Below are 16,970 nucleotides of genomic sequence, written 5' to 3'. Positions count from 1 at the left end.
GGTATGATGCCTGAGGTCGGTGCGAGTTTGTAGACACCAAACATGTATAGGTTTACTTGTATCTAAGGGGTTAAAAAAAATTCACAAGTTTGTCCACTAAAAGTGGCGCACGTTTTGCGCCATTTTCCAAAACACATAGCGTTCTTATTTTTTGGGATCTATGGCTCAATGACTGCTTATTTTTTGCGTCTCGAGCTGACGTTTCTAATGGTACCATTTTTGCGCAGATGCTACGTTTTGATCGCCTGTTATTGCATTTTGCGTAAAACTTGCGGCGACCAAAAAACGTAATTTTGGCATTTGGAATTTTTTTGCCACTATGCCGTTTACCAATCAGATTAATTGATCTTATATTTTGATAGATCGGGCATTTCTGAACGTGGCGATACCAAATGTGTATATTTATTTATTTTTTAACCCTTTAATTTTCAATGGGGGGAAAGGGGGTGATTTGAACTTTTAGGTTTTTTTTTAAGACTTTTTTTTTTTATTTTACTAGTCCCCCTAGGGGGCTATAGCGATCAGCAATCCGATCGCTCTTATCTATCTGCTGATCACAGCTATACAGCTGTAAACAGCAGATTCAGTCACTTTCTGTTTCTTTCTGCTCGCGGCCGAGGGAAAACGAAAGTGAAACTTCATAGCTGCAGGCGTCATCACATGACCCTGTGCTACGATGGCAACCACCGATAGTCACGTGATCACGCATGTGACTTCCGGTGGGGGCGGCGGTAAGTAAAAAACATGGCCGCACGCATATAGATCTTGCTGCCAGACTTTGGCAGCAAGATTTAAGGGGTTAATGGCCGCAGGTGGAAGCGATTCCACCCGAGGCTAGCAGGCACACATGTCAGCTATTGAAAACAGCTGATATGTGTGCCGACCACCGCCTGCCCGCGGCAGGGGGCGGGGCTTAACGGGATACGCTCCATGACGGATATATCCGTCCATGATCGTGAAGGGGTTAAAGCTTTATTCACAAGGCTGTATAGGGAGTCCTAAAAAGAGAATCCACTCACAAAGGAATAGAGATGAGCGTTTAGTTCCCTGCTTATTTATCTTGTTTATTCTAATAACTCCATTACAGAGGTGGAATATACTCATGAATGAAGTCTTTTTACACTGAACAAAAAAAAAAAATTTGAGATATCTGTGGCATTGTGCTTTGTGATACAACTGCACATTTTAGTGGTCTTTTATTGTGGCCAGCCTAAGGCACACCTGTACAATAATCATGCTGTCTAATCGGCATCTTGATATGGCACACCTATGAGGAGGATGTATTATCTCAAGAGAGAAGTGATCACTAACAGATTTAGACAAATTTGTGAATATTTGAGAAGAAGGGAATTTTGTTTACTTACCGTAAATTCCTTTTCTTCTAGCTCCAATTGGGAGACCCAGACAATTGGGTGTATAGCTATGCCTCCGGAGGCCACACAAAGTATTACACTAAAAGTGTAAAGCCCCTCCCCTTCAGCCTATACACCCCCCGTGCTGCCACGGGCTCATCAGTTTTGGTGCAAAAGCCCGAAGGAGGAAAAAATTATAAACTGGTTTAAAGTAAATTCAATCGAAGGAATATCGGAGAACTGAAACCATTTAACATGAACAACATGTGTATACAAAAACCGGGGCGGGTGCTGGGTCTCCCAATTGGAGCTAGAAGAAAAGGAATTTACGGTAAGTAAACAAAATTCCCTTCTTCTTTGTCGCTCCTTATTGGGAGACCCAGACAATTGGGACGTCCAAAAGCAGTCCCTGGGTGGGTAAATAATACCTCATAATAGAGCCGTAACGGCTCCGTCCTACAGGTGGGCAACTGCCGCCTGAAGGACTCGCCTACCTAGGCTGGCATCTGCCGAAGCATAGGTATGCACCTTATAGTGTTTCGTGAAAGTGTGCAGGCTCGACCAGGTAGCTGCCTGACACACCTGCTGAGCCGTAGCCTGGTGTCGCAAGGCCCAGGACGCTCCCACGGCCCTGGTAGAATGGGCCTTCAGTCCTGAGGGAACCGGAAGCCCCGAGGAACGGTAAGCTTCGAGAATTGGTTCCTTGATCCACCGAGCCAGGGTTGATTTGGAAGCTTGTGTCCCTTTACGCTGGCCAGCGACAAGGACAAAGAGTGCATCCGAGCGGCGCAGGGGCGCCGTACGAGAAATGTAGAGTCTGAGTGCTCTCACCAGATCTAACAAGTGCAAATCCTTTTCACATTGGTGAACTGGATGAGGACAAAACGAGGGTAAGGAGATGTCCTGATTGAGATGAAAAGGGGATACCACCTTAGGGAGGAATTCCGGAACCGGACGCAGAACCACCTTGTCCTGGTGAAACACCAGGAAAGGAGCTTTGCATGATAACGCTGCCAACTCAGACACTCTCCGAAGTGAGGTGACTGCTACTAGAAAAAACACTTTCTGCGAAAGGCGTGCGAGCGAAATATCCCTCATTGGCTCGAACGGTGGTTTCTGAAGAACCATCAGCACCCTGTTCAGATTCCAGGGTTCTAACGGACGCTTGTAAGGAGGGACGATGTGACAAACCCCTTGCAGGAACGTGCGTACCTGTGGGAGTCTGGCCAGGCGCTTCTGAAAAAACACAGAGAGCGCAGAGACTTGTCCCTTAAGGGAGCCTAGCGACAAACCCTTTTCCAATACGGATTGAAGAAAGGACAGAAAAGTGGGCAAGGCAAATGGCCAGGGAGAAAACCCCTGAGCAGAGCACCACGACAGGAATATTTTCCACGTCCTGTGGTAGATCTTGGCGGACGTTGGTTTCCTAGCCTGTCTCATAGTGGCAATGACCTCTTGAGATAATCCTGAAGACGCTAGGATCCAGGACTCAATGGCCACACAGTCAGGTTGAGGGCCGCAGAATTCAGATGGAAAAACGGCCCTTGAGACAGCAAATCTGGTCGGTCTGGCAGTGCCCACGGTTGGCCGACCGTGAGATGCCACAGATCCGGGTACCACGACCTCCTCGGCCAGTCTGGAGCGACGAGGATGACGCGGCGGCAGTCGGCCCTGATCTTGCGTAACACTCTGGGCAACAGTGCCAGAGGAGGAAACACATAAGGAAGCCGAAACTGCGACCAATCCTGAACTAAGGCGTCTGCCGCCAGAGCTCTGTGATCTTGAGATCGAGCCATGAATGTTGGGACCTTGTTGTTGTGCCGTGACGCCATTAGGTCGACGTCCGGCATCCCCCAGCGGCAACAGATCTCCTGAAACACGTCCGGGTGAAGGGACCATTCCCCTGCGTCCATGCCCTGGCGACTGAGAAAGTCTGCTTCCCAGTTTTCTACGCCCGGGATGTGAACTGCGGATATGGTGGATGCTGTGGCTTCCACCCACAGCAGAATCCGCCGGACTTCCTGGAAGGCTTGCCGACTGCGTGTCCCACCTTGGTGGTTGATGTAAGCCACCGCTGTGGAGTTGTCCGACTGAATTCGGATCTGCTTGCCTTCCAGCCACTGCTGGAACGCTTTTAGGGCAAGATACACTGCCCTGATCTCCAGAACATTGATCTGAAGTGAGGACTCTTGCTGAGTCCACGTACCCTGAGCCCTGTGGTGGAGAAAAACTGCTCCCCACCCTGACAGACTCGCGTCCGTCGTGACCACCGCCCAGGATGGGGGTAGGAAGGATTTCCCCTTCGATAATGAGGTGGGAAGAAGCCATCACCGAAGGGAAGCTTTGGTTGCCTGAGAGAGGGAGACGTTCCTGTCTAGGGACGTCGGCATCCTGTCCCACTTGCGTAGGATGTCCCATTGAAGTGGACGCAGGTGAAACTGCGCGAAAGGGACTGCTTCCATTGCTGCCACCATCTTCCCCAGGAAGTGCATGAGGCGCCTCAAGGGGTGTGACCGACCTTGAAGGAGAGATTGCACCCCTGTGTGTAGTGAACGCTGTTTGTCCAGCGGAAGCTTCACTATCGCTGGAAGAGTATGAAACTCCATGCCAAGATATGTCAGCGATTGGACCGGTGTCAGATTTGACTTTGGAAAATTGATGATCCACCCGAAACTCTGGAGAATCTCCAGAGTAACGTTGAGGCTGTGTTGGCATGCCTCTTGAGAGGGTGCCTTGACCAGCAGATCGTCTAAGTAAGGTATCACTGAGTGACCCTGAGAGTGGAGGAACGCAACTACTGTAGCCATGACCTTGGTGAAAACCCTTGGGGCTGTCGCCAGGCCGAACGGCAGTGCCGCAAACTGAAGGTGTTCGTCTCCTATGGCGAAGCGCAAGAAGCGCTGATGCTCTGGAGCAATTGGTACGTGGAGATAAGCATCCTTGATATCGATCGATGCTAGGAAATCTCCTTGGGACATTGAGGCGATGACGGAGCGGAGGGATTCCATCCGGAACCGCCTGGTCCTTACGTGTTTGTTGAGCAGTTTTAGGTCCAAAACAGGACGGAAGGACCCGTCCTTCTTTGGAACCACAAACAGGTTGGAGTAGAAACCGTGACCCTGTTGCTGAAGAGGAACCGGGACCACCACTCCTTCTGCCTTCAGAATGCCCACCGCCTGCAGAAGAGCCTCGGCTCGCTCGGGAGGCGGAGATGTTCTGAAGAATCGAGTCGGAGGACGAGAGCTGAACTCTATCCTGTAACCGTGAGACAAAATGTCTCTCACCCAACGGTCTTTTACTTGTGGCAGCCAGGTGTCGCAAAAGCGGGAGAGCCTGCCACCGACCGAGGATGCGGTGTGAGGAGGCCGTAAGTCATGAGGAAGCCGCCTTAGTAGCGGCACCTCCGGCGGTCTTTTTAGGGCGTGATTTAGACCGCCATGCGTCGGAGTTCCTCTGATCCTTCTGCGGCCTTTTGGACGAGGAGAATTGGGACCTGCCCGCACTCCGAAAGGACCGAAACCTCGACTGTCCCCTCCTCTGTTGGGGTGTTTTTGGTTTGGCCTGGGGTAAGGATGTTTCCTTTCCCTTGGATTGTTTGATGATTTCATCCAATCTCTCACCAAACGGTCGCCAGAAAATGGCAATCCAGTTAAGCACTTTTTGGAAGCCGAATCTGCCTTCCATTCCCGCAGCCACAAGGCCCTGCGTATTGCCACCGAATTGTCGGCTGCAACCGCCGTACGGCTCGCAGAGTCCAGGACAGCATTAATAGCGTAGGACGCAAATGCCGACGTTTGAGAGGTTATGGACGCCACCTGCGGCGCAGACGTACGTGTGAGGGCGTCAATTTGCGCCTGACCAGCTGAGATAGCTTGGAGTGCCCATACGGCTGCGAATGCTGGAGCAAAAGACGCGCCGATAGCTTCATAGATGGATTTCAACCAGAGCTCCATCTGTCTGTCAGTGGCATCCTTGAGTGAAGCTCCATCTTCCACTGCAACTATGGATCTAGCCGCAAGTCTGGAGATTGGAGGATCCACCTTGGGACACTGAGTCCAGCCCTTGACCACGTCAGGGGGGAAAGGGTAACGTGTATCCTTAAGGCGCTTGGAAAAACGCTTATCTGGACAAGCTCGGTGTTTCTGGACTGCCTCTCTGAAGTCAGAGTGGTCCAGAAACATACTCTTTGTACGCTTGGGAAACCTGAAACGGAATTTCTCCTGCTGAGAGGCTGACTCCTCCACTGGAGGAGCTGAGGGAGAAATATCCAACATTTCATTGATGGACGCAATAAGATCATTCACTATGGCGTCCCCATCAGGAGTATCAAGGTTGAGAGCGGCTTCAGGATCAGAATCCTGATCAGCTACCTCCGCTTCATCATACAGAGAGTCCTCTCGCTGAGACCCTGAACATTGTGATGATGTCGAGGGGATATCATAGCGAGCTCGCTTAATCGGTCTGGGGCTGCGGTACGTGTCAGAGACCTCACCCTGGGATCCATGAGACACCCCGGGAGGACATTGCTGTTCCAACTGAGGGGGACCAGGGGGCAATGATTCCACAGTACCCCTGGCTTGAGATGCCGGCCTGGACTGCAAGGCTTCTAATATCTTAGCCATAGTCTCAGAAAGTCTTTCAGTAAAAACTGCAAACTCCGTCCCTGTCACCTGGACAGTGTTAACAGGTGGTTCTCCCTGGGCCACCCTTAGCAGAGGCTCCGGCTGAGAAAGTGCCACAGGGGCCGAGCATTGCACACAATGAGGGTCAGTGGAACCTGCCGGCAGTATAGCCGTACATGCTGCACAGGCAGCATAGTAAGTCTGTGCTTTGGCACCCTTGCTATTTGTGGACGACATGCTGTTGTCTCCTCTGAGCAATACAGGAGGGTATATAGACAAAAATCAACAGTGCACCATACAGTGTAAAGTATAGTCTATAATCATATAATCTATAAGTACACTTCTGCACTAGTGGGGCCAGCACCACAGGTGCTGCTTACCGCCTGCGCAAAGCGGTTGTGTGGGCACCAGAAATCCTGCCTGGGTCTCCCTGAGCTTGTCTCTCCTCTCCAGCGTTAGCAGAGCTGAGAGGAATGGCTGCCGGCGTCCTGAGGAGAGGAGGGAGCCGTGGGCGTGACCCAGAAAAGTGCGGGAACTGGTGCCCCACTGTGCAGAGTGAGGGGGGTGGAGTATGCAAAGCATGCTCCAGCCCTCAGTGCTGCCGTCCTGTACAGCGTCCCGCCCTTCCCCTGATTGGCAGGGCTGGGGGCGGGAAGAAAAAGAGACTAGGCCGCAAAAGCCGGGGACTCGAGTTATAAGCGCGGCCGCCGTATAAGCGCGGTCGGCGCGGAAGTCCCCGGCGCACTAACAGTCCCAGCCGCGCCGCAGTGATAACCATGGCAGCGGCGGTCAGCGCGGCAGTCCCCCTACACGAACACACTCAGCGACGCTGAAGTGTGTAATGGCACAAACGCAGTCAGCGCTGCTGTCCCCGGTGCACTAGCACACCCAGCAATGCTGGAGTGTTGCTGTGCGCGGTCCCCACGGGGACACAGAGTACCTCAAAGTAGCAGGGCCATGTCCCTGAACGATACTCGGCTCCTATCCAGCATGGTCCTCAGGAGCTGTGGATGGAGCACGGTCTCCTGTGCCTGGAGACCGAAAGGATCCCACTTCACCCAGAGCCCTAAATGAGGGATGGGGAAGGAAAGCAGCATGTGGGCTCCAGCCTCCGTACCCGCAATGGATACCTCAACCTTAACAACACCGCCGACAAGAGTGGGGTGAGAAGGGAGCATGCTGGGGGCCCTGTTATGGGCCCTCTTTTCTTCCATCCGACATAGTCAGCAGCTGCTGCTGACTAAGCTGTGGAGCTATGCGTGCATGTCTGACCTCCTTCGCACAAAGCATAAAAACTGATGAGCCCGTGGCAGCACGGGGGGTGTATAGGCTGAAGGGGAGGGGCTTTACACTTTTAGTGTAATACTTTGTGTGGCCTCCGGAGGCATAGCTATACACCCAATTGTCTGGGTCTCCCAATAAGGAGCGACAAAGAAAAAGGCCTTTCATGTACATAGAAAAAGTCTTATAGCTCTGAGTTCAGCTCGTGGAAAAACAAGTGTTGTGTTTATATTTTTGTTCAGTGTATTAATATACACATCCACAAGGATTGCACGCTTCCTCTATACGGTCGTACCTTTTTCAAGTCGTACTGCAGCATTTTCAGCATACCCTCCAACTGTTCAACCTTTGAAGCCAGTGAGGTGGGAGACTCTTTCCTGTAATAAAGATAGCTGATAAGTTATAGGTTATTTCAAGTGGTGCTGAAAAGGAAAAATTAAACCTGCAAATGATTTTATGAATTTTATTGATTTCCTAGCAGAAGTAAATTATTTTTTTATTTTTCCAACAAATTAGAAACTTAAATAAAGTTCTCCGGAAATGTAAAAAAACGCCTAAATATATTCTAAAATAAATTTCTAAATAAATCTAATTCGCAAATCACAGTCCTTTGGTCAAGGGAAGTAATTACTACACTAAAATGACCGTTGTCTTGATAAAGTGACAGAAACTTGTCTTAGAATGAAAATTGGACAAGTTATTGTGAGCATGTGCAAAAGGCCGCTCCGCGGGTTGGGGGTACGGCAGATCCCTCCCAGTTGAAATAAGGGGGGGGGGGGAGACATGCCAGAAAAAGTAGCAATATATGTGTAAAAATCAGATGCTATAACAGTCTATCTGTATGGGATCTGATGTTTTGTTATGTACCCATAGACTTGAATAGGCAAACAGCTCTGTTAAATAGAATTTTACACCAGTGCACATTGGACCAATATCTATAAACACTAAGGCTATGTGCGCACTAGAGCTTTTTACCCGCGGATTTACCCGCGGATTTGCCGCGGAAATTTCTTGAGAAATGTCTGCAATCTTTGTGCAGACATTTCCCAGCAATTTCTATGGCAAAAAAAAAAAGCTGTGCGCACTTGTGCGGATTTTTCTCGAGAAATTTCCGCATGCAGAATTTCTCGAGAAACTTTCTTGAGAAAATGAACATGTCCATTATTTCCGCAGGTACCCTGCGGATTTCTGCAGTACAGCCTGCAAAAATCCGCAGGGAACCACCCGCGGGAAAATCGCGGCAATTCCGCGGCAAATCCGCGGCAAATCCGCATGCGGATTTGACGCGGATTTTTTCCGGAGGTCCGGAAATCTTTCACTCCCAGAAGTTTCTCGAGAAACTTCACATCTCTAGTGCGCACATAGCCTAAGGGAAGAATTTTTCTCACAAACAACAGATTTAGACTCCGTTAGCACAGATTGACTGTCCAAACACCAAACAGGTGCTCGGTGCATTATGGCAAGGCCAAACATTTAAGTGCACTCTGCCACCTAATTGTTTTCCATCTATCTATTCCCCTCCATGATTAAGGCTTTGTGCCCACGGGACAATGGACCCACGGATATATCCGCAAGTACGTCCGCAGGTTTACCGCAGCTGCTCCCCGGAATCCGCAGCTATCCATTGCTGTGGGATTCCAGCAAAATATCTGCGCTAAATCTGCAGACATTCGTGCGACTTATGCGAAAGTCCCGGCCTCTATCGCCATAATGTCCCATAGGATAAACATGGGGAGTGTCTGTACTTGCTAAAACCTGCACATTTATCTAGAAAATCCAGATAAATCCTCAGGTTTTTCAAGGCAAAATCCGCCGGTACATTGTCCACTGGGCACATAGCCTAACAGTTCTGGCTTTATAGAGCCAGAGATGTGGAAAATAAGCAGGTGGGAAGGTGCATATAAATGTTTAGTGCACTGTGTCCCTGTGCTTGGTCTGAATAGTCATTCTGTGCTGACAGGGTCCCTTTAAATTTGTTGATCACACATTTTCTCTTCGCTGAGCCATTCACACATTTTTTTAAGTTATGAGAGCGGAGTAAAAACTGAAAAAGTTATGATTTTGGTACAAAAAAAAGGACCTGATGTAGCAGATTTCACTATATAAATCTCTCCCTAAGTATATAAGAACTTTCTTAAAAAATGATACACTTTATTAGCATTACACGAGGCAAAGACATTTATGTCTACACTAGAAGGTGGCCCGATTCTACGCATCGGGTATTCTAGAATTTACGTATTGTGTAGTTAATGTATGATTTTTGTTATATATATATATATATATATATATAGATGTTGTTGTCTGTAGTTACCAAGTGTTTGTGTAGGGGCTGTACATGTTCTGGGTGTTGTCTGGGTGTGGCGGGGGGTGAGAGCGGTGTTGTATGTGTGTTGCGTGTGTTGCGTTGTTTGTGGAGCGCTGTGTGTCTGTAGCGTTGTGTGTGTGTGTTGCGCGGTTTGTGTGGGTGTGGTGTGTTTTGGGGGGAGGTATGTTTTGTGCAATGTGTGTGTGTTAAGAGCAGTTCTACTATTCATATGTGAGGCCGTATGGCACATTTTATAAAAATATTTTAGTGTAGGACTGCCTCAAATGAGATTTGCCGTGACGTGGCGAGGCAGCTCAAGAAATTGCAATTTTTTGCCAAAAATCTCAAAATTTTTTATAATAAGTACAGTTTGGAATGTTTAGTGCTGAAGTGCACATTTGGTGCTGGCTTTTTGTTTTTTCTTCATATATATATATATATATATTATATATATATATATATATATATATATATAGATGTTGTTGTCTGTAGTTACCAAGTGTTTGTGTAGGGGCTGTACATGTTCTGGGTGTTGTCTGGGTGTAGCGGGGGGTGAGAGCGGTGTTGTATATGTGTTGCGTTGTTTGTGGAGCACTGTGTGTCTGTAGCGTTGTGTGTGTGTGTTGCGCGGTTTGTGTGGGTGTGGTGTGTTTTGGGGGGAGGTATGTTTTGTGCATTGTGTGTGTGTTGCGTGGTATGTGCGTATATTTATGTATGCCGCGGTGTTTGTGTTTTGGGTGTTGTGTGTGTGCAGCGTTGTCTGTGTGTGTGGGTGTCTGTGTAGGGCGGTGGTTGTGGTTCCCAGTGTGTGTGTGGTGTGTGTGTGTGTGTGTGTGTGTGTGTGTGTATGTGTGTTGGGGGGAGGTGTACACCTCCCATCGTGCTCCATCCCCCATGCTGCGCACTCCCAAACGTGCTCCATCCGCCATGCTGCGCACCCCCCATCGTGCTCCATTCGCCATGCTGCGCACTCCCAAACGTGGTCCATCCGCCATGCTGCGCACTCCCAAACGTGCTCCATCCACCATGCTGCGCACTCCCAAACGTGCTCCATCCGCCATGCTGCACACTCCCAAACGTGCTCCATCCGCCATGCTGCGCAGTCCCAAACGTGCTCCATCCCCCATGCTGCGCACTCCCCATCGTGCTTCATCCCCCATGCTGCACACCCCCCATCGTGCTCCATCCCCCATGCTGCACCAGCATCAGCCTCTCTCCTCCCAGCATCAGCCTCTCTCCTCCCAGCATCAGCCTCTCTCCTCCCAGCATCAGCCTCTCTGTCCCCAGCATCAGCCTCTCTGTCCCCAGCATCAGCCTCTCTCCTCCCAGCATCAGCCTCTCTCCTCCCAGCATCAGCCTCTCTGTCCCCAGCATCAGCCTCTCTGTCCCCAGCATCAGCCTCTCTGTCCCCAGCATCAGCCTCTCTTCTCTCAGCCTCCCTCCTCCCAGCCTCCCCCAGCATCAGCCTCCCCCAGCATCAGCCTCCCCCAGCATCAGCCTCCCCCAGCAGCAGCCTCTCGCCTCCCAGCCTCCCCCAGCATCAGCCTCTCTCCTCCCAGCCTCCCCCAGCATCAGCCTCTCTCCTCCCAGCCTCCCCCAGCATCAGCCTCTCTCCTCCCAGCCTCCCCCAGCATCAGCCTCCCCCTCCCAGCCTTCCCCAGGATCAGCCTCTCTACTCCCAGCCTTCCTCCTCCCAGCCTCCCCCAGCATCAGCCTCCCCCTCCCAGCCTCCTCCAGCATCAGCCGCTCTCCTCCCAGCCTCCCCCAGCATCAGCCCCCCCCTCCCAGTCTTCCCCAGGATCAGCCTCTCTCCTCCCAGCCTCCCCCAGCACGCCGTGCTCCTCTGCCGACACTCACAGATCCGATCGCATACACTCACACACACACTCACATATCTGAACACACTCACACACATCCGATCGCATACACTCACACACACACTGAAGATATCGCACATACGCGCTCACACTCACAACATCCGGAGATACCACATGCTTCTGGCCATGTGATCCTCCGGCAGGTCCTGGAAGGTCACTCCACAGTATCGCCGCCGAGAAGCAAGCGATATCCCAGGATGTTGTGAGTGTGTGGATGCGATGTGATGTGTGTGTGAGAGTGAGTGTGATCTGATGTGTGTGTGTTGTTATGTGTGTGCGTGTGTATGTTCCGCCGCTGCAGGACCTTGATGCGCTGGTAACTATGCTACCATGGTTACCAGCGTATCCCGTCCCCCGCTTGCACGGGAGCCCACACCAGCATACGGCGGCAACCCCAGCAATGCGAGGGTATGTGTCGGCTGGGTTGGCGGCGTACGCTGATGTGGGCTCCCGGGGGTACAGTACTCACCTGGGAGTCGTGGCTTCGTGTCGGTTCGGGAATGCGTGCGAGGGGCGGGGCCAGAGCGAGCGTAAATTGCGTGAGGGGGCGGGGCGTGGCCAAGTTGCCAATGCGTGCAGGGTGCCGGGGCGAGAGGCTAATCCGTGTGGGGGCGGAGCCTGGGCGAGCGGCCGGCCAATCCGTGTGCGGGCGGAGCCTGGGCGAGCGGCCAATCCGTGCGGGGGGAGGGGCCCATGGCGAGCCCAGCGGCCAATCAGCTTTGTGTCACCGTAAGGACACAATTTTGGAGCAAGACAGACAGAGACAGAATAAGGCAATTATATATATAGATAGATGGGGTCTCCTCATCCCATGTAAGTGGATGAAAAGAAGGAAAAAAAAAAAGTTAGGCTCACCAGTATTCTACAGTGTGTCCACCGCCATTAACTTGAGAACGGCGGCAGCTACAGGCATAGAAGTGGTGTCTAGGTATAGTAAAGTAGTCATGCGCTACGCAATGAAACCTCCTATAGCGCCACCTGGTGGAAAACGGAGTTAGCATTGTTATCTCGAAAACGGAACGAGATACAGAAAAAAAGGGAATTACAAAGTTGTAGGGCATCATCAATTCAATACGAATCGACACCTTGCATACAGAAAAGCTATGATTAGAATGTGTAAAACGGGGAATTACCCTATTATGTAAATAAGTGTGCAACGTCATACCTGACGAAATACTGTAGACTGCTAATAGTACATACTGTACAGTAAGTGGGTTTGTTCAAAGGGTTGCCCAACAGACCTCTGTCACGCTGTTCCATCCAGCACAACTCATCCGTGTTTAAACTGATGTGTTTTCCTTTTAGCACCTGTTTAAACACGGATTAGTCGCGCTGGATGGAACAGCATGACAGAGGTCTATTGGGCAGTCTGTAATTCACTTTTTTTCTGTATCTCGTTCCATTTTCGAGATAAAAATGCTAACTCCGTTGTTTTCCACCAGGTGGCGCTATAGGTGGTTTCATTACGTAGCGCATGGCTACTTTACTATACCTAGACACCACTTCTATGCCTGTAGATGCCGCCGTTCTCAAGTTAATAGCGGTAGACAGGATATGGGTGGACACACTGTATACTCACCACCGCATACAGCTCTGGATTTCTAGAAAGCTTGTGGGCTGAGGCACATTATATGATCCAAATAGAAAAGAGAAGAGCTGAAATCTCAGATAAAACTGATCCACTTTATTCAAAGTCCACTAAAACATTGTCATGACAAGACAACAATAAACCACGTTGATGTGTTTTGACCACTCTTGCTACGACAAACAGCAGGTGATTGAAACACAGTGTTTTTGCTCTCCTGTCATGACAATATTTCAATTGCCTTTGAATAAAATTGATCAATTTATTGGAGATTTCAGCTTTTCTCTTTTCAAGCAGATAAAAACTACTATATAGCAGAGGTACACAACCTGCGGCCCAGGGTCCACGAGGCCAGTCTATGGGGCTCCCAATCATCTGATCACACATTGGCTTATTTGTGTATCGTGGCTGTTCACATATTATTTCCATATCATAGAGAATACAAGGAGTGGTAGAAAGTGCAGGAGAAGGAATAGATACACTTGTGTGCACAGTATGGCCATCTCAGAGTTATCTGTATAGTTGCAGAATGGAGGGCTTCTGAACTGTGTGGCACTTCAGAAAAAAAATAGATGAGGCAGCCAAGCATGAGTGCTATTTACTTCAACGTTTATGGGAGTAGTGAAATCTTGGGAGTTTTAGCAATACATGTATTCATAGTCTCCAGCTTTCTTGGAGAAGATGCTCATGATTCTCCAGATAGGGGAGAGTCCTGAAAGTGGAACTTTCCCTTGTACAACATTTCCAGCATATATTTTTGATATGTTATACACAGTGGCATAACTAGAGTTGCCCCGGTGCAAAGTTCGGACCTGGGTCCCCCCCTCTACGTACACAGACACTTGGCGTACGGGACAATAACACTGACACTCTGGGTACAGGATAATGACGCTGACACTTGGCTCTTACCCTCAGCACCCAGATTTCCCATGATCTGAAATCCCTCTATCAGCACCCAGCGTTCCTATGTTCTGATATCCATCTGGTCTTCAGCACCCAGCTTCCCCATGCTCTCTTATACATCTTTCCCTCAGTATCCAGCTTTCCCATATCAGACCATGGGAAAGCTGGGTGCTGAGGGAAAGAGTCCTTTTCCCTCAGCACAAAACATTCCCATCCCATGCTTGTATCTTTGTCCCCCCCTTAATAGTTCTCCAAATACTATAATGACCGCCACATAGCCTTCCATACTGTATAATGGGTCCCACATAACCCTTCATATATTAGAATGAAGCTCCATAGTCCTCCATTGATTATAATGCATTTCCCATAGTTCTCCATATATTATAATTCACCCCATAGTCCTCCATATATTATAATTCACCCCAGGCCTCCATGCATGATGCAGCCAGCCCCCCATGCTCCATGTATAATGCAGCCAGCCCCCCATGCATAATGCAGCCAGCCCCCCATGCTCCATGTATAATGTAGCCAGTCCCCCATGCTCCATGTATAATGCAACCAGCCCCCCATGCTCCATGTATAATGTAGCCAGTCCCCCATGCTCCATGTATAATGCAGTCAGCCCCCCATGCTCCAAGTATAATGCAGCCAGCCCCCCATGCTCCATGTATAATGCAGCCAGCCCCCCATGCCCCATGTATAATGCAGCCAGCCCCCCATGCTTCATGTATAATGCAGCCAACCCCCATGCTCCATGTATAATGCAGCCAGCCCCCCCCCATGCTCAATGTGTAATGCAGCCAGCCCCCCCATGCTCCATATGTAATTCAGCCAGCCCCCCCATGCTCCATGTATAATGCAGCCAGCCCCCAATGCTCCATGTATAATGCAGCCAGCCCCCAATGCTCCATGTATAATGCAGCCAGCCCCCAATGCTCCATATATAATGCAGCCAGCCCTCCATGCTTCATGTGTAATGCAGCCAGTCCCCCATGCTTCATGTGTAATGCAGCCAGCCCCCCCACCCACTCCCGGCCATCGTGTACGCACTGATTTTTTAAAAAGACAAAAAAACCCCAAAAAAACAAGTCCTCTCGGCGTCCTCCCGTCCTACGCTCTGTGCTCTCAGCACAGCAGTCGCACAGGAGTGACGTCACCATGCAGACACAGGGGGAGAATGATGAAGCGTGGAGCTGCACGGGCTGCTCCACACTTCATTGTTGCTGTGCGTGATGATGGGGGAGGGGGGCCCGGTGTCAGTGGCGACGGCACCTGGTCATATAGTAGCTGCGTGGTCTGCGCCAGAACAGCGCAGCTCCTCTCCCACAAAAAGGAGCTGCCTGCTGATCTGCAGAGCGGGCCCCTAAGCTGCTGGGCCCGGTCGCAACCTCTGTGACCGTGGTAGTTATGCCCCTGGTTATACATGTGGCAGATGTATACAACTTTAAAGGAAAGAATTCAGTTTTTCCCCATCATAGTTGATTGACAGGTCTCTCGCATCTCTGTAGTGACTCGGAGAAAGACATACCTGGCTACGCACCCAGGCAATGATTTGTGCGGCCCGTAGCTCCGCAGCATGAATCCAGTGAAAGATTCCCTTTAAGTTTTACTGTGGCTGTGGGGATTGGTTCAATCTCATGTAGACCCCGGACTGGGAAAAGTTATGCATTCCTGCTATAGAGGTGCTAAAACATCCACAGGGAAAAAAAAAACCTCAAAAGGTATTCCCATCTCCAAGATCCTATCCCCCAATACCTAGTATGTGTAATAATAACAATAACAATAGCAAATGCCTCCAACTAGAAATGTAGTATAGTACTCCTGATTAGCTATGTCGCTTAACTCATGTGCAGGGCATTGCAGCTTACGTATCCATGGTTACAACCACTCCTTATAGTGACAGTTAGTTGCTAGTGGTCAAAACCGTAAATACCTAATGTGCAGGGCATTGCAGGACCTTGGGTAAGTGACATGGCTCAGCAGGAGAACTATACTACATTTCTAATTGGCGTATTTGCTAATCTACTACATATTCGGATAGGATCTTGGAGATGGGAATATTCCTTTAAGGGGAGATGTACTGAGAAAAAAACATGCAATATCTGGAAGTCTTACCCAAAGTAAGTGCTGGACTGAGAGGAAGACTGGCCCTCCAACTGTTCACCCATTGAGGCTGAGCTCCCCGGTCTGTGTTCATCATCTGGAGAGGCAAAGAAGGAAGCTCTTTGATCTAATGAAAACACAGAAACAAAGTTCAACAGCACGATTTAAAGAAAAATCTCCCAATTATAGAACGCAGTCTACGGCTATGTTCACATGCACAGTTTTTTTTGCTGCGTTTTCTTTATATGCAAAATAACAGCTGCTTTTAACAGTGCCAGCAAAAGCTATGAGATTTCACTAATCTCATTTCTTGGTATTTTTTTGATCCCTGACAACTTGAGAACTGCAGCATTTATTAAATCTGCATCATGTCAATTCTTTCAGTGTTTTTGCAGTTTTTTCTTCACCAGTAGAAAGTAATAAGTGGAAAAAACAAAAAAAAAAAGCAGCAGAAAATGCAATGCTGTTTTTGCAGGAAAAAAAAAAAAATTTTTAAAACATGTTCTGTAGACGAAGCACAAATGTAAAACACGACAAAAATGCTGCAAAATGGGGGTTTTGAACACAAGTATTTTTACTGCCAAAAGAGCAGATTTTGACTAGCGAAAAAGGCAGCAAAAAAGCTGCATGTGAACATAGCCAGAGCGGTAACGAGAAAAAAGCGGAGTACAATACACACGCACATAAATATACATACATACATATACTTTGTTGTAAACGTTACCATTCAAGTCCCCTCAAAAGTGATTTGCCCAATAGAAAATACCAATGAATACAAAAAATGATCTGACAAAGATACAAAAATACTTAAAAACACTATGGACGTCAATGGGTATATTTTATCTGGAAAACAGATGAAAGTAGCATATACTGCATTTTAAAAAATGTACAGGCCAATTGTCACATGGGGACAGGAGATTTCCAGTTAAAGGGGCACTGCTG

General features: G+C 49.1%; 1 protein-coding gene across 5 annotated transcripts in view; it reads right to left on the bottom strand.

The window, feature by feature from the left end:
- The window catches only part of SIPA1L1 (signal induced proliferation associated 1 like 1), a 280,267-nt gene that overhangs the window by 7,742 nt on the left and 255,555 nt on the right, over positions 1–16,970 (bottom strand). For 4 of the 5 annotated variants that reach the window (XM_075330226.1, XM_075330229.1, XM_075330230.1 and 1 more), the window contains 2 exons: positions 16,041–16,155; positions 7,551–7,632 (listed from right to left, as the gene is read on the bottom strand). In XM_075330226.1, coding sequence (XP_075186341.1) covers positions 7,551–7,632; positions 16,041–16,155 — 197 coding nt within the window. The remainder of the gene's footprint in view (positions 1–7,550; positions 7,633–16,040; positions 16,156–16,970) is intronic. The other variant, XM_075330227.1, reaches the window with a different exon arrangement.

This window comes from Anomaloglossus baeobatrachus, chromosome 12 (assembly GCF_048569485.1).
Source record: "Anomaloglossus baeobatrachus isolate aAnoBae1 chromosome 12, aAnoBae1.hap1, whole genome shotgun sequence".
NCBI lineage: Eukaryota > Metazoa > Chordata > Amphibia > Anura > Aromobatidae > Anomaloglossus > Anomaloglossus baeobatrachus.
This window is presented reverse-complemented; position numbering and strand designations above follow the sequence as displayed.